The 20512-nt window shown below is 43.2% G+C and overlaps 1 protein-coding gene across 1 annotated transcript; it reads left to right on the top strand.

Moving 5' to 3' along the window:
- The first annotated feature begins 3240 nt into the window (after positions 1-3240).
- On the top strand, positions 3241-10780 carry LOC147724416 (uncharacterized). Its single transcript, XM_086918042.1, has 2 exons — positions 3241-4364; positions 10612-10780. The coding sequence occupies exons 1-2, from the start codon at positions 3241-3243 to the stop codon at positions 10778-10780; spliced, it is 1293 nt and encodes a 430-aa protein (XP_086774168.1).
- Positions 10781-20512: the final 9732 nt, after the last annotated feature.

Below are 20512 nucleotides of genomic sequence, written 5' to 3'. Positions count from 1 at the left end.
GTCCTGACTCAAATCCTGAGGGGTAACCTGTCCTGATTTCTGTGAGCTGTACCTGCTCACCTAAAGGCATCCTAAATCTTTGAGGGTCCTTGTCCTCGTCTTTTCCCGAAGCTGACCCGTGGCCAGGGTTAGTCCTCATTCCTGTCCTAGGTAAATATACCTGTGGGTGTCCGTCTACTATCTTTTCCTTCCTGCTCTTGAATAAAGCCTCTATGCCCATGATATTCTCTCTGTTCTCTCTATTGATGCATTTGCAAATTGTTTGTTAGCATGTTCCATTTTTCCCCTTTCCTGTAGAGCATATTGAAACTGTTTTTGCTTAAATAAAGTGTGGTGAATATTTAGGATCTAAGTTAGATAGACTAAGATTAGGGTTTGAATCACTTATAGGCTATAGAAATTCACTGACTAATGTGTTTTAAATTTATCGTCCCTAGTTTAAGCCTGAAACTGAATAGCATGTTCCCTGTTACCCTTACCCAATAGAGTCTCATTTGCCCTCAATGGTGTTTTCTCTTATCCATAGTTACATAATTTTTGTGATTCTGCTTATTGATGTGTTTATCAGCATTTGCCTTATACTTTTGTCATTTTAAATTTTACATTCTTACATAAAGACTTTAAAACGCCTCAGGTGTCTGTGGTCATTCGGAAAAATTACAAAAGTGATGTTAAATGAATAGACTAAGTGTTTAAGAAATTATCTTGTCACCTGTCCTCCAACAGCTCCTGATCCATCAGGAAGAGCAAGTGCCTGTGGTAAGTCAGGTGCTATGGTAATAGTGTTACAGGAAACGCATTTAGAATACTGATAGTGGCGTGTAAACTCACTCGACTCACAAAATTATATTTCGCAATCACGTCATGGGCCCGAGTGCGTGAAAATCTGGTAAATTCTGAGCCGGGTGACCTGCGCGCTCTATCAGTATTTTCTGGTAGCAGAGCTATGGTTAGGACTAGTTCAGATAGGTAGATAAGATAGTTACTGTTGAACCGTGAAAAATAAAATGTGCTGCTGATTTTTTTATATGCTGCTATAATAAGGATTGTTGTTACATTTAAATGTCATAGAATAAGTTTATTATATTTCATGAAATATTGAGTATATTACTAACCAATTGTGAGTAATTGTTTTATGTTGTGGGGATCCCCGGGGAAAAGAAATAGCAAGTGGTGAGTAGAATCCACTTGGCTGTGAAGTCGCTGGCTAGGAGGGAGATTAGTGCATGGTTAGGCAGAACTTGAAGCGCTAATTAGGATTTTTTTCTTTCCATTAAAGTGTAAATGTTAGCTACCAAAACCGTGGTGAAACTCTCGTTGTGATATCACCTAGTAAGGGTCACAAACGGCAGGAGTAATAGGTTCTTGGAGCTTGAATGACAGCAGGAGAGGACATTGGTGAAAATTGACTTAGTATATATCCCGGAAAGAAGTGGATTAGTCAAAAGAGTAGCAGGTTCTCTATTGCTTGTGTGGAAAGGATAGGCGGAAGGGATCTATCCGTAGTGAATGAAAAGTAGACAAAAGTGGTTTACTTGCAGTAAAAGAAAAACTTTATTTATTTTTAAAACCCTCAAGCACAGTGGCAAACGTTTTACGTTGTTAACTAAAATCCGCACTTGCACTTTAAGAAAAATTCAAAGTTTCCGTTACCTTGTAAAGGAGGGAGTCGGTCGCAAGGCTGCGCTGACGTCACTCCGTGCCGCGCTGGTATTGGTTGAGCCAGTGGGTGTGTAGTGAAGCCCGAATTGTAAAGGAGGGGTGAGTGCCGCAGAGTGAGACCGCGTCTCACGAAGGGGCCGCGCACCCATTGGTTGACAGAGTTTACAACCTCAGTGCTGATTGGTTGCTGAGGGTTGAAAGACGCGCTAGCATTGGAAGCACAAAAGTAAAAAAATTAATCAATCCGAGCTTGAAGATAGTTTGGAGAGGTGTATGTGGTATCCCGAATTCTTACCTAATCCGCAAAACCTAGGTTTTTATAAGGAGCAGATGCTAAGAGGTAGACCTTACAATATGTACGGGGGAAAGAGAAAATTGACTTTTGCCGAAAAGATCAAGAATTATTTCAAGAAAGATAAACCCATTAGAACTAGTGAGGGTGTGATCATTCCACCTCCTAATACTCCCGCATCCTTCATGATGTTGGACAAAGGGTACCATACTTGTGTGTGGTTGGAAAATTGGGTAAAGTACACTGAGAATGACGGAGTCCTAGCATTTCCCCTCGATGGCACTTTTAATGGTAGAATCCTGTTTAACTTAAGAACCCGGATGAATGAATTACACCCCCGACCCAGACTAACGCAGTATGAAGCTTTAGAGGAATGGGAAATTGAGGCTCTAGAGCGAGACAGACCCCGAATGGATAAGGGAGTGAGCAAGTGGTATCCAAAGTTACAGCGAGAAACCAAAGAGCAGAAGATGAAACAGTGGAGACAGAATATGATGGTTGAGGGACTGTTTCCGATGCTTGGGGTAACCGAACAAGCAGGGGGAAAAAAGACAGAGAAAAGTCGACATTTAATGGCCATGGGGGACTCGGAGGATGAATATCTGGAGGGTTTGTTGATGAAAAATCCACCTCCTTATGCTGAAGCTTCAGGAACTCTAAGTTCGAAAAATCCTTTTCTCCACCATTCCAGAAGTAGAAGGGCAAGCGAGACAGATGTAGCTGGCATTGGTAGCAGACCCAGTAATAGTGATGACTTTTGCAGACCTAGTACAGCAGTCCCAAATTACCGACCTTTTGGTGAGGATAGACCAGGGTCAGCCATCCCCACTGCCCCGAATATATACCCTCCTTTGGTGCCTCAAATAATGCATGATAACTCGTCAGAAAGAGTTTTACAAGAACGAGAAAGAGATGCCCTGATTAAGCAACAAAATTATCTAATTCCGACTATAGCTCAGATACATCCCAGCCCTGACGCCCTGACAATCCCTGTAACTATCGGTCCTGCTATACCCCTTTATGGGGATAGGCAGGCTAGTCCTAAAACTCCAGTCATTACTCCCATTCCAGCACCCCCCAGAAAAGAGCCACTCATCGTTGATGACCAGGCAAGCGAATGTGAGTCTGTAATCTCCCTAATGGATCTGCCCATAAGAGAGCCTGGTATCAGTGAATCTCGGTCCGGGAGTCAGGCTAAGGCCAGGGAAGTCCTAATCGAAACAACATCAGGGATCCGGAGTGCCACAGTGGTGACTCCAGAGGAACTAGATAGATGGACTAAAGAAATGGATCGAGAAACTTCCCCGCCCAAACCTTTGGATATTTACAGGCTAAGGATAGAAATGGAGGAGTTAATGGCCGGAAATGTGGGATTAGACAGATTAAATACTCTTAACGAAGAAGAGTTGTTGTTTATCAGCAAAAGCCTTACCCGGAATACTAGAGTGCTCCATGAAAAACTAATGGACGCTGCTGCGGACATGGGAATTGATGTAAGTCGATCCAAAGTCTTGCAGAAACCTTATAGGGCAGAATTCTCAGATAAGGATTTAGAAAACATGACTGTGTCAGGAAAGAAAACTCAGATAAAGGAATTGCTGAACATACTGCAGAAATGGGGAGATCTGGATAAATGGAAAGCCAGGTGGGCAAAGAAAAAGGAAGACAGTAGGGTAAAACCAAAAGCTTCTGAATTTGTGTTAAAAGAAGTAGACCAAGCAGAAAAACTGTGTCCCATGAGGGAAGTGCCAGGTGGGAAATATGTACATGTCCCGTGGTCCCGGCAAGACATTGTGTCGTTTACCAACGACTTCCCAAGACTGAGGGAGAAGCCAGTGGAGTGGTATAGGCAGGTGGAGCGGTTTGTGAAAGTCCAAAAATGTCTCCTGAAGGACCTGGATGGGTTCTTTGACATTGTAGTTCCTGTAGATTTATGGACTGATTGCAAGATAGCCATTAATTGGCTCAGTGAAGAATTACCAAGAGACTCCCGAACTGGAGCTCCTGCCCCAGATGTAATGAGAAAATATGACCAAGTCATACAATATCTAAAAGAAAAGTTACCAGCAAAGGAAACAGATTGGACCCGAATAGATAGAACTACCCAGGACCATAATGAAACGGTGCATTCTTATTATGAAAGGCTGTTGCAGGTATTCAAGACTTACAGTGGAATCGATAATATTGAAATGAAGGATATGACTCATTTCATTTATCGATTTGTGTTGGGGTTGAGACCGGAAATATCCCAGTGGATTAGAGATAATAAAATCTGTTGGCAGGGAAAACCCATAGATGATGTCCTCAAGTACGCTAAGTACTGCGAGGATGAAATGGAGAACAAAAAGAAGGCCCTTAAGGAGAAAGTGATGTGGGCACAGGTGAAATTGGCTGAGCAACAAGAGAAACAGTTAAATAAAATGAATAGCAATGCTCCAAACACTAACTCTGGGGGGGGAGGGAAACCTCGAGTAAAAATGAGTAAAGAAGAGGCTAAGAAGAAATTCCCCTGTCACGGGTGCGGGCAGATAGGGCACTGGAGAGATGAGTGTCCACATTTGCAGGCTGGTAATGGCCCCATAAATGGTTTAAATCCACAGGTGCAGAAAGAGGGGCCACGAAAGAATCAGCAACAGGTAAATCCACCTCCATTGCCTAGAGCTCCTAGACCTAATTATAAGAATCAGGCTCAACAGAATGAGAGGGTTGAAGTATGGGAAGGACAGAATGAGAGAAATCCGGCAACCTCATAATTCCTGTTAAATGATACATTCCTCTGTGATGAACAATACTGACGGGGCCTGAGGGGGGAGGAAGGGGAGTGTGTGCTTGGCGCATCCCTACCGGTAGACCAGACAGGGCCATACATTGAAGGAAAGGTTGAAGGAAATGATGTCACCTTTCTGTTGGACACTAGTGCCACCCGTTCGACTGTGAGAACAGCGGACGTTCCTAACCTACCCCTCTCAGGAGAAGCAATCCAAGTAGTGGGCGTATCAAACCAGATAATTAGCACTCCTGTAACTGAACCCATGAAGATTTCCATAGGGAATTTCAAAGAAATGCACAGATTTGTGGTCTGCGATTCCAGTCCAGTAAATCTACTGGGACGTGATTTGTTGTGCAAAATGAACTGTACCATCTTTTGCACACCAAAGGGTGTTGAAATTCAGACCCCAGATGAAGATGGCCTGTACAAACTAATGTTGGTAAGGCCTGATACAGCAGTTAAAACTCTGACCATTCATGACTTACCTGAAGAACTCCAACAAAAGGTGATACCAGAGGTGTGGGATTTCACCGGGAGAGGTGTAGGATTAATGGCAAATGTGGACCTAGTTAAAATAGCCATTAAACCCAATGCTACCTACCCGAAAACTAGACAGTATAAAATGAGTGCAGAGGTGAAAGCTGGAGTCGCACTCGAAATAAACAGATTATTGGAGGCAAACATAATACAGGAAGTAATGAGCAGTCCTTCAATCTTTAATCAGATTCTAAAAAGATGCCTTGAATCTTTAGTTCTACCGAAGGAGTCCGTCCTGGTTCAGTACAAAGACGATCTTCTAGTGGCGTCTAAAAGTCAGAGCGACTGTGTTATTGACACCGTTGCCCTGCTGAATCATTTGGGCAGAGGAGGACATAAAGTATCCCCTGACAAGTTACAGTTTTGTAAGAATTCAGTGAAGTATCTGGGACACCAAATAGAGAAAGGAATCAGAAGAGTTACTTCAGAAAGAATTAGAATAATTTGAGATATGGAATTACCCAGAACCCAGAAGGAAGTCAGAATGTTCCTAGGAGTTGTGGGGTACTGCAGACAGTGGATTGTGGGATTTGCTGTTCTAGCCAAACCTCTGATAAAAATGACCAAGAAAGGGGCAGATGATCCAGTTAGTTGGGATGATGAAAGCATGACAGCCTGGATAAAATTGCGAAACTGTCTGTGCTCTGCTCCTGCACTAGGCATGCCTGATTACTCTAAGAACTTTGAGTTATTCTGTGATACACGAGACAATTGTGCACTCTCAGTACTAACCCAAGAACATGGTCTGACTAGACGTCCAGTGGCCTACTTTTCAGCCACTCTGGACCCAGTGGCTGCTGGGCTTCCCGGGTGTCTGAAGGCAGTAGCTGCCACATGCACGAGTCTGGAACAGAGTGAAAACATTGTCATGGGACATCCTGTAACGGTTTATGTTCAGCATTCAGTTGTGATTCTGTTAACCCGAACCAAGACCCAGTATCTCACTCCTAGTCGGATGACTAAGTATGAGAGAATTCTTATTGGTGCAGAGAATGTAATAATTTCCCGATGCAATATTTTAAACCCTGCAACTCTGTTGCCCTCACCCAAAATGCAGAAGTGGAGGGCGAGATTGAGCATAATTTCATTGACTTAACTGAGTTTAGCACCAAACCACGTCCTGATATAAAAGAAACGGCCCTTCCCATAGAGGACCTTGTGATGTTTGTGGATGGCTCCTGTTTGAGACATGAGGATGGGGGTTGAGTGCTGCCTATGCTGTAGTCACACTGGAAACGACCCTAGAGGCATCCTATCTAAGTGAAATAAAGTCTGCCCAAGTGGCCGAGCTAATCGCATTGGCCAGAGCTTGCAAACAAGGGAAAAATAAATGAGTAACCGTATACACTGACAGTCAATATGGTTACGGGGTTGTTCATGACTTCGGCCAGCTGTGGTTGCAAAGAGAATTCATGACTTCCTCAGGTACCCCTATCAGAAATGGAAAAGTGGTGCAAACCCTACTGGAAGCAATCCAGTTGCCCAAAGAATTGGCAGTAGTCAAATGTGCTGCTCACAAATCTGGTAATGACGATGTGACAGCCGGAAACAGATACGCTGACCAAATTGCCAGTACTGTGCCCGATACAAAATGTCCCTGAAGATCAAATTATGGGGGGGCGGAAACAGCTGCCAACTTATGGTGTTTGAGAATCTATCTACCTGGAAGGAACTGAGAGAGTTGCAGCAAGCAGCAGAGGAGGATGAAAAACACAGATGGGAGACTGAGGAATGTCAGCTCAGGGAAAGGGATGGTGTTGTGGTTGACAATACGGGTGTGCCTGTGTTACCAGATAGTATGGCTGCCCCAATGGCCCGGATGATTCATGGAGATACCCATATTGGAAGGGACGCAATGTGCCGTATGTTTGACAAAGTGTTCTGCAATTCAAAGTTCAGGAACATCGCGGAGGTGCTTTGCCAGAGGTGCCTGGTGTGTCAGCAGTTCAACGCAGGAAAAAGGACTGTGGTAGAGCAAAGTACAATTGGAAAGGCAGAAGGTCCCTTTGTCAGACTACAGGCAGATTTTATACAGTTGCCTATGTGTAAAGGATACAGATATGTCTTGGTAATAGTTTGCCTATTCTCAAGGTGGGTGGAAGCATACCCAGCAAAGAAAAATGATGCCATTACAGTGGCCAAGTTGTTACTCAGGGAGCTAATACCTAGGTACGGTTTTCCAGAGACAATTGAAACAGACAGAGGTGGGCACTTTGCCAACAAAATCTTAAAGGAGCTCTATACAGCATTCAAGATTGAGCCTAAGTTACACTGTTCATATCGTCCAGAGGCTTCTGGAATAGTCGAACAAGTGAATGGCACTATAAAGTCAAGATTGGCCAAAATGTGTAATTCCACAAAATTGAACTGGATAGAAACTTTGCCCCTTGTCTTGATGGGATTGAGGAGCATCCCAAACCGAAAGACAGGCCTGAGCCCCCATGAAGTACTAATGGGAAGAGTGATGCGACAGGCATGGGTACCTGGACACAAACTGCTGAGTATTTCTGATGATTTGGTGCTAGAATACTGCAGGCAGCTGGGTGACCAAGTGCGTTCTATCTCTCACCAGATTGGGGAGACTGCTGTCGAATGGCCAACCACTCCAGCCCATAAACTGAGACCTGGAGATTGGGTGGTATTGAAGAAACACACCCGGAAGAGTTGCCTTGGACCAAAGTGGGGAAAACCGAGGCAAGTGATCCTTGCAACTACCACTGCTGTAAAGTGTGCTGGCGTGCCGAAGTGGATCCATGCCAGCCATACCAAGAAGGTGACCGAAGAAGAGGCGGCTGAAGCTGAAGGTGGTACAGCTGAGGAGACTCCAGACGAGGGTCCGGATCTAGCTGACGTAATACTACTGAGCACCAGTCAAGACGAATGGTTTCCGGCCGACGACCTGATTCTTGATCCAATAAGAACAAGAAAATATTCCTACCTAGATAGAGAGTGGGATAGTGAGGGCGAGACAGGATTAGAAGGAGAAGGTCAGGTTATCGAGAATCACGTCAGACCTGATCAGGAAATAGGCCAAGTAGGGACAGACCAAGTCATCGACACTCCTCCAGAGACTCCAGAAACTGAAAAGGGACAGATAGTAATTAAAGCTGAAGTTCATGCGGAAGAAAATCAAGGGGTCGAAGTGCATGAACAGGAACAGATAGAAGTAGACGAACGTGTTCAGGAAGCAGAGTCTAAATCAGTTGAAAATCAAAATCAAGTACAAAATATACCTGAACAAGGCCAGCTTAGAAACCAGGCAGAAGAAACTGAGGAAAGACCTGGAACTAGTCAGACAGGAAGGGAAAAAGACATTGCCAAAACAATAGTGCAACAACGGAGCGAAAACAAAAGAGTTCACGAAGAGGGTCAAGTTTCTTCGACCACTAAAAGGCTCAAGAAGAAAAGTGAACCATGATATATAAAGAGGCTGAAACTAAGATTGAAAACTGTAGAAGAGAAAATAGAAGACCGAAAAAGAGCTGCTAGTGAAAGACAGAGAGCCGGAGCTCAGCAAAATAGACGCAGTACCAGAGTGAAGAGACTAAATAAAAACTATCGGAGTCCTGAATGGACCTATTTGGTGTTAGAAGAGATTGACGACCCCGAAGAGAGTGACAGAAGCGATCAAGATTCGATCGAGGATCAGAGCTCTGAGGTAGAAGACTCACCTTGAAAAGTGAAACTGTGTAAGCCTCTTGTATTAAGAAACAAAGAGGAGTTGGAAAGCCACCTGTAAGCAAAAATGTCTGATTCAAATGTAAATGGAAGACCTAGAGGGAATTGTTGTAAAACTTGCTGTAAGATATGCTTATGCAGTGTAGCAATAGTTATAGTAGTATGGATAGGACTAACAGTCTTTATACCTTTTATGATAAGTAAAGATACTAACCTGTACCCTACTAAACCGATGACCCCAGATTCAGAAGTTGTAAATACTGAAGAAACACCACGAAGTGTAGAAAGACATGACAATTCAGTCAGCCTGAGACAAACACGACCTGACTTAGAAGCACCAGATGAGGAAGGACTACATTTTCACCACATGAGAAACCGATCACATTTAAATGTCTTTGCAAATCTTTTAGTGCATTACGTAGAAGCTATGGAGATAGAAGATTGCTATGTTTGCATGAAGCTACCTACTTCAGTAGCTGAAGGCGTGACCTATCATCATTTACCCCTGTAGTATATTTGCAAGCTTATTTTATAGAAGCACTTTACAGTACTATTATTCAAACACTGACGTGATTTTTTTTGAACTGCCTATTCGGGGGCACCTGAATATTGTGCATGTCAGAAGCGAAGTGACTCGTTACATGGGAGAATACTTTCTGACTATAGGTGACATAGATTTGAATGAAGCCCGAAGAGATAATTTGACTTGTTCATTACATGAGCAAGAATAAATGTTTTTGAAAATGGCAGAAAAGGGAAGGGAGAGTTTCCAAAGAAAGGCCAATGATAAGAAACAGAAAACTCCTAAATGGGCTGAAAACATGGAGGGCTCCTCAAATGGCGAAGCAAATCCTGCGCTGTTGCTGGATTTTGAACGGAAAGGGAAACTCTGTCTTCATAGAGAAAAGACTAGTTATTATAACAATATATTCATCGGTTCCAGTGAATGCGAACATAATTACAAGGTAATTGGAGGTTGGGGTTTAAAAAATGGGTCAGAACCTGTGTTTCCCGGAATTTATTATATATGTGGAAGCAAGGCTTTTTTCAAATTGCTGGATCACTGGTATGGAAGCTGCTATTTTGGCATTGTCTTCCCGAAAATATACCATGTGAACAATGCCGCTGGAAGCAATGAAAATACTAATGGTTTAGTACGTAGTAGACGTGAGAGTGTAGGAGAAATTATAGGTGATATATTTAGTGCACTGATACCTGGAGTGGGAGTGGTTCTGAATACTCACCGTATCTGCAAATTGTCTACAGTAGTGGATCGGTTGTCAACTGACACTGCTGCTGGATTCCTGCTGGTCAATACTGAAATGGTTGCGATCAGATCAATGGTTTTACAGAACCGCCTTGCTCTTGATACCTTATTGGCAAAAGAGGGCGGAGTCAGCAAAATGCTGAAGGCGCAACATTGTTGCACTTACATTCCTGATAAAAGTGTAGAAATTAAGAAATATGTACAAAACATAACTAATTTGGAAAAAGAACTTAAACCACTGGAGGTTGATAGTGCCTGGAAGAGACTGACTGATGGTCTCTCCTCTGTAGGTAGGTGGTTTACTAACATAGGCCGCAGTCTCGTGGGAAAAATACTGATGCCAATAGCTGGAATAAGTCTGATTGTGTTCATTATAATAATTTGCTGCAAATGTCAAAAGTGTAGGAAGAAGTATACAGTGAATAAAAGAGGAGTCAAAAGAAATATTGACGAACTTGAATTAGAGGAGATAAGAAACCAGATTTATAAGAAGGCCAAAGGTTTCCATCCCAATAAGGATGCTGAAAAGAGGCTTAACAACAAATTTGTTGAGATAGAAATGAATGAAATGTGAGAAAATTGAAGTTGGCATCTGTTTCCATTAATAGTGATGATAGTAAATATCATCAAAGAGGGGATTGATGGAGTGAGGATTCGCACGTAAAGCGACTTGCTCTTTCTCATGAACCTCGTTAACTTGTAATAGTACTAAACAATCCTGTTTGTCATTAATAGTACACTTTTACAGTACACGCGGGTGTCCTAGAGATGCTTGCATATGTGTTTATTAATCCTAACTCCGCTTGCATACTACAGAATGGCCGCTTCGCCGAAATTTAGTCTGCGCATGCGTCGGTCATACCCATGTGATGTGACGCACTCGCAGATTTGGAGGGAGAGTTCGCTCATGCGCATTGTAGCTAACATGGCCGCTTGTCTGTAATCACGCGTTTGCTTGCCCATGCTGCTTTGCATTTCTATCTATTTCTGCTTAATCATTAATCGCTATAGTTATTATGAAGTAAGGGGTGCAGTGTAGATTATCATGGTGTACAGTGTATTCTATTTTTCTGTGTTATTAATTTGTTTTCGCTTACTTTTCATGTACCACGTATCCATGGGCCTGGGAGAGGGGGTAACTCCATCTTTGAAACCTGTTCCGACCCTGTCACGTGATGAGGGAAAAACCCACACAGCGCAGAAGCATAACCAAGCCAGCTGGCTTCTGAAGCAAGATGCGCCTGGGAAACTCACCTCTAACCCAGGAGAAAGCCTCGGATGTTCCTGAACTTGCAACAAATGTATAAAACTCATGTGTGTTCCATTGTTTTCCACCTTTCTCGAATCATGGGAACTGGAATGTAAGGGGCGGGTACGAAAATTTAATATTCATCATGGGAACGTAGAATTTTAGGAGGTAATAATGACCTAATCACCTCTCCTGACCAATCATAAGTTGGGACCCTGTCACTTGCAACATTTGTGGGTGGTCTGGGGGCCCAAGAAGAGTATAACTAGCCTAGTTTAGTTAGGGAAAATTGTCCGACTTGTCCGAATAGCTGACCTGTCACCGACCCCACGACTCTATAGGTGATTGATACAGAGAGCTGCGGAGCGCTCTGTCCGAATTTCCACAAACTCCAAGGGGTGGAATTAGTCTTAAGTGCTGGCGGAGCACTTTGCTGGGAGATTCGAGAACCCAATCGGGGTTACTGGCGGATTCCGTGCAGTGAGGGGGTAGCGCAGGCGTTGCATCCGAAGCTGCAGGTGTTGGTCGTACCCTTTGGTGAGCCCAGTCCTGACCCAAATCCTGAGGGGTAACCTGTCCTGATTTCTGTGAGCTGTACCTGCTCACCTACTGGCATCCTAAATCCTTGAGGGTCCTTGTCCTCGTCTTTTCCCGAAGCTGACCCGTGGCCAGGGTTAGTCCTCATTCCTGTCCTAGGTAAATATACCCGTGGGTGTCCGTCTACTATCCTTTCCTTCCTGCTCTTTAATAAAGCCTCTATGCCCATGATATTCTCTCTGTTCTCTCTATTGATGCATTTGCAAATTGTTTGTTAGCATGTTCCATTTTTCCCCTTTCCTGTAGGGCATATTGAAACTGTTTTTGCTTAAATAAAGTGTGGTGAATATTTAGGATCTAAGTTAGATAGACTAAGATTAGGGTTTGAATCACTTATAGGCTATAGAAATTCACTGACTAATGTGTTTTAAATTTATCGTCCCTAGTTTAAGCCTGAAACTGAATAGCATGTTCCCTGTTACCCTTACCCAATAGAGTCTCATTTGCCCTCAATGGTGTTTTCTCTTATCCATAGTTACATAATTTTTGTGATTCTGCTTATTGATGTGTTTATCAGCATTTGCCTTATACTTTTGTCACTTTAAATTTTACATTCTTACATAAAGACTTTAAAACGCCTCAGGTGTCTGTGGTCATTCGGAAAAATTACAAAAGTGATGTTAAATGAATAGACTAAGTGTATAAGAAATTATCTTGTCACCTGTCCTCCAACAGCTCCTGGTCCATCAGGAAGAGCAAGTGCCTGTGGTAAGTCAGGTGCTATGGTAATAGTGTTAGAGGAAACACATATAGAATACTGATAGTGGCGTGTAAACTCACTCGACTCACAAAATTATATTTCGCAATCACGTCATGGGCCCGAGTGCGTGAAAATCTGGTAAATTCTGAGCCGGGTGACCTGCGCGCTCTATCACCCTCCTCTTGGTGATCCGAAGCCAGCATGCATTTACCTTGATCTGGAACATCATAATTATGCTGTTGAAAAAAAAACTGGACCTTGTTGAATAGGTGGAACTCCTGGGGTTAGTCTTTGAAGGCTGTCCACCCAAAGTATTCCACATACCGCCGATGTCAGTGGAGCAAGGTAACAGAGCCAGTCATTGGTTAGGGATGAATGTGGGAGATATTGGCTCTAGGAACAAACAGGGAGACCTTGTGCATTGTTCTAGTGAGCACAGGCTGCTCCATTGAGGATGCAGTTGGAGATAGATATGTTCTCCGCAAGTGTTCTAGAAATCCATTAGGCTGGAGGTGCCATATTGCATGTCCAAATTATAGATGGTACTGTTCCATCCAGATCTGCGCCCAGTAGGTACTGTGCTATTGCATGGAAAACAGAGAAGAGATGACTTTAGTTTGAAAGGTTTTTTAGGTTCTGACATTTTATCCCCACCGCAAGTGCACCTTCGAGTCTGTCCCATCTAAATATGTGCAAATAGACATAGAGCAGTTCTGTTTTGGCATGGGCAATGTAAGGGGCGGGATAAAGAGCAATTACAGTCTGAGTGTGATCTTGTTATCATAAAAACTTGTAGTGTACGCATAAAGATGCTAATACATCCCCAGGTGAGGCACTCCGTAGGTGATCATGAAATGATTCAAAAGGTTGTTGTCCAAATACTATTTATTATTCAATAATGTTCATGATGATTTTTTCAGTGATATTAACATCATATCAATCCAACGTATAGTATTGATCCCTTCAGGTTTAGGGTAGAAAATAAATGCAAACTCCTCCAATGCATTTCGGGCAAGGAGCCCTTTGTCACGGAGTGTTCATGTCAATGGTAGCAGGGTCCGCTACTTCGGTAGTGCAGGGAAGGTGATCACCTACGGAGTGCCTCACCTGGGGATGTATTAGCATCTTTATGCGTACACTACAAGTTCCTATGATCTATTGGTGTTTTGATGGAAACACCACCCACGAGTGCACCCAAACTTTTAAAAAAACTTTCAAGAACTGTATCTAAACCTGCAGTGCACCACCTACCTCCTTTTCCTTGTTATCATAAACCCATAAACCCATTCTTCCTACCAAAAGCTGCACTAAGGTCAATATCAGAAACTCCTATCTTGAGCATCTTTGTTACCTCCCCCTCTATTCTGGAATTGTCAGTGATAACCTTGTGCATTATTGGGGTGTGGTCCAATAATGTGGTATTTAAGAGCACTTCAGAGATGTTGGCCTCAATAATATGACCTTGTCCCCGTATTCTGTAGAGGAACATGTGTAGGAGACATTTTACTAGACCCTGTTTCAGTACAGCAGCTTTGCCACTATCAGGCGTGTATAGTCTGGTGGTTGGCTATTTGTGCAGAAAAGGAGCATAGGTAATGAAAAGTGGGTCACGGAGGGTGTCTATGTTCTCCCCTGAAACTAATTCCCATATGACAGAGGAGAAGCCAAGTCTCTCTCTGGGAACATACCTTTAAAGTTTATCTCGGCTGCCCTCGACTCTCCGAGCAGGCAATTGCAGTGAAAGGAGAAGGGTTAGAACTGATCCTTTTACCAACACATTTCTAGACCAACACGCTAAAATAAGCACAAAGTAATTTATAAAATAGCCCAGAATTTGGCATCCCGCACAACCGGGAAAAATGTAGCCCTATTGTGCATGATCTGGCCCAATCTAGCAACACTGAGCAGGAGGCATGTCCACCCGCCTATGATTGAATGGCAGGGGATTCACATTCTGTGTAGTCCGGCCAAGGAGAAGATTCAAATGCCCAAGTTTATCGTAAGGATACAATGTCCATCTTTTTAAAGTTTATATTTACTCTTTTTTCCCTCCTCAACCAACAAACCTTTTAATGAGCATACTATGACCACAGTCCCAGTTGGCGAAAAAAGCCACAAAAAAAGGAGGAAAACCAGGCGCGGCAAAAGGGGCCGCACAAAATACAACACCAATGGTAACCCGGAGCAGGGGCAGGAGGGGGAGACGATGAAACAAGAGAATACCATCACCAACCTCTCTCAGAGAAAACTTTCAACCCATGAGGAACAAGTACTGAGAAGAGGCTTGACTTTCTGCCCTACAGCCAAATTTGATCCTGTAGAAACAAGAATTGACATCTTTAAGTTTGTACGGAAATTAAAATTGTATAAAATCTTTGCCAACCGCCCCCAACCAGAAATGGCAATGAATACTGGAACAACCAACGAAATGACCAACGGTCTCATTGATGATGACTTATCTCTCCTTCAAATCACGCACTCCTTAGCAGGCACGGAAGACTTGCCTAGCTCAAGTGAAGTACTCAGGAGAGAAGAAATCACACAGAGGAGAGATCCAAGCAACCTAAAAAAGAAATCTAGATTCCTACCGCATGCAACACATGACGCCATTGATGTCTTCAATGATGCAATTTTACAAGATCTAGACAAACTCACCACCAAAAAAGTGGAAATCACTAAAAATAATTCCAATATCTCCAGCATGGAATGGCAAGCCATAAAATCACTCAAGGAAGACAATTCGATAGAGATCAAACCCTCAGACAAGGGGGGAAACATAGTGATCTTTGACAAGGAACAATACAAACTGGAAGCATTAAGACAACTAGAGGACAAAGAATGCTATGAGGTGATTAACAGAATTGACTTTGAGAAATGTATCTCAGAATACCATGGACTGTTAAAGAATTGGTTGGATGAAGGCATGCTGAGCAAAAGCGAACATGAGTACCTGCATTGCGAACATCCAATTATCCCTACTTTTTACCACCTGCCAAAGGTGCATAAAGACATCAAGCACCCACCAGGGAGACCAATCGTCTCATCCATCGGAAGCCTCTTAGAAGCAACTTCTAGATTCATTGATAACTATCTATCTCCCTATGTCAAGGATCTTCCCTCTTTTGTAAGAGACACTCAGGACTTCCTCAGGATTATTGACGACATACATTGGGACAATGATATGCTTCTCATCACTCTAGATGTCGCCAATTTGTACACCTGTATTGGGCACCAAGATGGACTCCAAGCTATTGATTGGTTTTTTAAAAAGAAAAGCATGCAATTTCATCAACATAATCGCATGCTATTGAAAATGACTGAGTTTTGTCTTTACAATAATATCTTTCTATTCTCAGGCACATTGTATCGTCAAATCAGGGGGACCGCCATGGGCACGTGCTTCGCCCCCAGCTATGCAAACCTTTTCGTAGGCTGGTGGGAGAAGCGCGTGGCCTGGGGGGGGACCAACGAACACTGGCTAGACCACATTATGGTTTGGACCAGATATATTGACGATTTGTTCGTCGTCTGGCGGGGCGACAGACCCTCGGCTGAGAGGTTTGTGGCGACGCTAGACGACAACAATCTCAACTTGAGATTCACCAGTGTGATGAGTGATAAATCAGTCCACTATCTAGATCTCGAGGTATTTGCGGCAAGGGGCACTATTCAAACTAAACTCTACCGCAAGCCGACGGCAGGAAATGCCGTCTTGCACGCTGCCAGTCACCACCCCAGATCTATGGTAAAAAATATTCCTTATGGTGAACTCTTGCGCCTGAAACGAAATTGCTCAGAACACAGCGATTTCCTACAGGCACAAGAAGCAGCAGTCTCTAGATCCCAAGAGCGAGGCTATTCGAAAACATCATTGTTAGAGGCCTCCAAAAAAGTGGAACTCAAAAATAGAAAATATCTCCTGGTGAACAAAAACCTGAGAAAGACAGTAGAGGCAGAACCGGTGACAAGAATGATCACGACCTATAATATGAGATCGAAAGAGTTGGTCCAGATTTTTAACAACAACTGGCATATTCTGAAAACAGACAGTGTCCTAAAGAACAGAATATCGCCTAGACCAATGATTACATATAGGCGTTGTCAATCCTTAGGTGACCATCTAACTAGGAGTCTTTACAGGGACCCCCAAAACCATCCAGATCCAAGCCCATCCAGGGCTTCTACCCCTGCATGCATTGTAAAGCATGTAAATATAGCCAGAAGAAGATCAAATATGAGGGTAGACCCAATGATCCACGACCTACAAGAACCATCAACAAATTCCTGAATTGTAATTCGGAATTTGTGATATATTGTCTTGTCTGTCCGTGCTCCAAGAGGTACGTTGGAAGTACGATCAATCCAGCTAAAAAGTGCATCCTAGAGCACATGCGTGCCATCACCAACAGGGACAAAAATTACCCGGTGGCACGCCACTTCGAAACCCATCATAACAGCAACAGAGACTTACTGTCCTTCTACCTGATAGATCAATTGGAAAGGCAGGAGAGAGGTGGGGACAAAATCAGAACTCTCAGGGCAATGGAGTCGAGATATATCATCGACCTCCAAACCATGAAGCCGGTAGGTTTAAACAATGATGAAGAACTTTGGGTACATCTGGATTAACATCATAGTGGGGCTAACTGTTAATAAGTGAATATGAAACATCTGAAACAAAAATAAGATACCATCATCTGCTAAACTCCCCCTCACACGCTGTGCTTTATTGATTATGAAATTTGTATATTTGTATTAGGGAGGCCTAAGCCCATACAGGGCAAGAGTAGAAAAAACAAGAAAATATGCCCATTCAGGGCGACAAGAAAAGTGACTTGCCCGGAGTACGTACAAAAACGTAGAGAGAATGATCCAATACACACAGAGTACACAAATAGAAGGTTCATGCATATAAATTGCATATAAATGTCTATTTTTCCAACATGTATAATATAGAGAGTTATGTAAATTTCTGCAAAACATCTGCACTTGACACTGACTCCTGACATTTTAACAACTCTAGAGATTACAAGAAATATTTTTCTATGCACCGTGTTTATGTGTATATATATGAACTTATTATTGTGGTCATATGCATACTTTTCTTTTCTCCGAGCAAGTCATGTATTTAACAAAAGAATTACAGGGGGTTTCCCCGTTGTTTTTAATTGCACAAGCACTTTATTAATCGCCATTCTCCGTGTATTATTGTAAGAAAACATATACTTGCACATTACAAGATGTCTGCCAAAATTTTATCGAGCTTTAGGCACAGTCCTCTTTTGATGGTAATGAAGAGGTTGAGATAAAATGGCGTGTTTTGTTATGCACTTTGACACTGAAGAAGCCGTTTCACGGCGAAACGCGTTTGTCTTTTTATGGGGTAGGGGGTCTGTCAATAAATGTAACAAATCATCACCAGCTTGGAGTGCCGTCTGCTTTCCTTTTAAAAAAGTGAGCGTGTATCGATATATATATATATATATATATATAGATAATTGAAAAGAACACTACATCACCCACAAGGCCTTGTTGTGAGGCCACGCCTATTGGGACGGGTGATGCAACTACAAAGTGTGTCTTTAAAAGTGCCTTCACTGTTAGTATGCAACAATGCCACTGAAGAAAGGAGCACCCACGAAACGCGTCTGGCGATTTTATTTGAACATTGCTTCCTGGATGGTTCCTACTGGCAGGCTGCCTACCATTTAAAGTGAGCTTTCAACTTATCCTCGTGTGGCTTTCCTTCAATTTGGGTGCCTGTAGTGATGGATGTACAGCGGCCTGCTCGGTCGCGAAGGGAAGCCCACCCCTGCTGCGGGTCTTCGACAGTGCCACGGAGTGCTGCCCCATTTGAACGAGGAGAATTGGTGACCCTATACAGGTGGGGAGCCAGTTCGAGCTCTGGTAGGCAACCACAAAGCGGGGCAGGTCCCGCCTTGGATTTTTGCACAACAGATGGTTGAGAGTGAGGAACTTTGAATGCGCGCCCACTGGGGATAAATGAAAAGAACACTACATCACCCACAAGGCTTTGTTGTGAGGCCACGCCTATTGGGATGGGTGATGCAACTACGAAGTGTGTCTTTAAAAGCGCCTTCACTGTTAGTATGCAACAACGCCACTGAAGAGAGGAACACCCGTGAAACGCGTCTGGTGATTTTATTTTTACATTGCTTCCTAGATGGTCCCTGCTGGCAGGCTGCCTACCATTAAAAGTGAGCTTTCAACTTATCCTCGAGTGGCTTTCCTTCAATTTGGGTGCCTGTAGTGATGGATGTACAGCGGCCTGCTCAGTCGCGAAGGGAAGCCCACCGCTTCTGCGGGTCTTCGACAGTGCCACGGAGTGCTGCCCCATTTGAACGAGGAGAATTGGTGACCCTATACAGGGGGGGAGCCAGTTCGAGCTCCGGTAGGCAACCACAAAGAGGGGCAGGGCCCGCCTTGGATTTTTGCACAACAGATGGTTGCGAGTGAGGAACTTTGAATGCGTGCCCACTGGGGATAATTGAAAAAAACACTACATCACCCACAAGGCCTTGTTGTGAGGCCACGCCTATTGGGACGGGTGATGCAACTACAAAGTGTGTCTTTAAAAGCGCCTTAACTGTTCGTATGCAACAACGCCACTGAAGAGAGGAACAGCCTCGAAACGCGTCTGGCGTTTTTTTTTTTAACATTGCTTCCTGGATGGTCCCTGCTGACAGGCTGCCTACCATTAAAAGTGACACAAAAAACAAGGGAACCCTACCCACTAAGGAACCAAGGTACATATTTTATATAAAAAAACAGTGGTTCCAGTGGAACGATAAGAGTATATTCGATGAATACAGAGCAATGTCTAATATTAGTATGAAGGTTACCGAGGATGTAGGTAGGAAAAACAAAACTCATAACACCAATTGAATGCCATCATTCATTATTTTTGCGAAAATTCAAAAAGTGTACAAATATTTAGATATTACAATTTACAAATACCAATGTGAAGACTTTTGAGAAGGAGTCCCATGTGTAAAGTGTGAACCGAAAAGAGTGGTTTAAACACACATCAGAGTGACAGCAAGTGACAATTATGTACACGGTTTCAACAGGGATATATTTACAAGGGAATGGGAAAACAACCATATAAACAATCTTCAGTAATATATACAATGACTATTGAATTCATAGACATTGATTAGTAGGTTCATTCCCAATGAGCGTCGACGGCGTTTCGACCCTTTACAGGATGGAGGGTCTCATCAGGACAGGGACGGTGTGGGACATCTGTGGGGGTGAGAAAGGGAAGTGAGCTCCATGTGTGGGAAGGTGATTTTACAAAAAGGACTATATATGAAGGGCCTGATACATAAGCGCAGGTCTCTAGTGCCGGGTAGACCAATCATTTCTGCTATAGACAGTTTGACAGAACATCTGGCACAGTATACTGACTATTTTTTTACAGTCTCTTGTCACTAATCTGCCTACCTACATAAGAGATACGGGCCACTTCTTACAAAAGTTAAAAAACATTGCTTGGTCAGAAGACTGTATATTGGTAACATTGGACATCGAAGCCCTCTACACCAGTATAGATCATGGTAGAGGGCTGGAGGCAATGGATTACTTTCTAAGCACAAGACCAGTGCATTGTTACAACCATAACAAGATGCTTAGTGAATTGGTAAGCTGGTGTTTACATCATAATTATTTCTTGTTTGGTAAAGACATCTATATACAGAAAAGAGGTGTGGCCATGGGGGCCTGCTTCTCACCAAGCT

This window comes from Lissotriton vulgaris, chromosome 4_1, assembly GCF_964263255.1.
Source record: "Lissotriton vulgaris chromosome 4_1, aLisVul1.2, whole genome shotgun sequence".
Taxonomy (NCBI): Eukaryota; Metazoa; Chordata; class Amphibia; order Caudata; family Salamandridae; genus Lissotriton; species Lissotriton vulgaris.
This window is presented reverse-complemented; position numbering and strand designations above follow the sequence as displayed.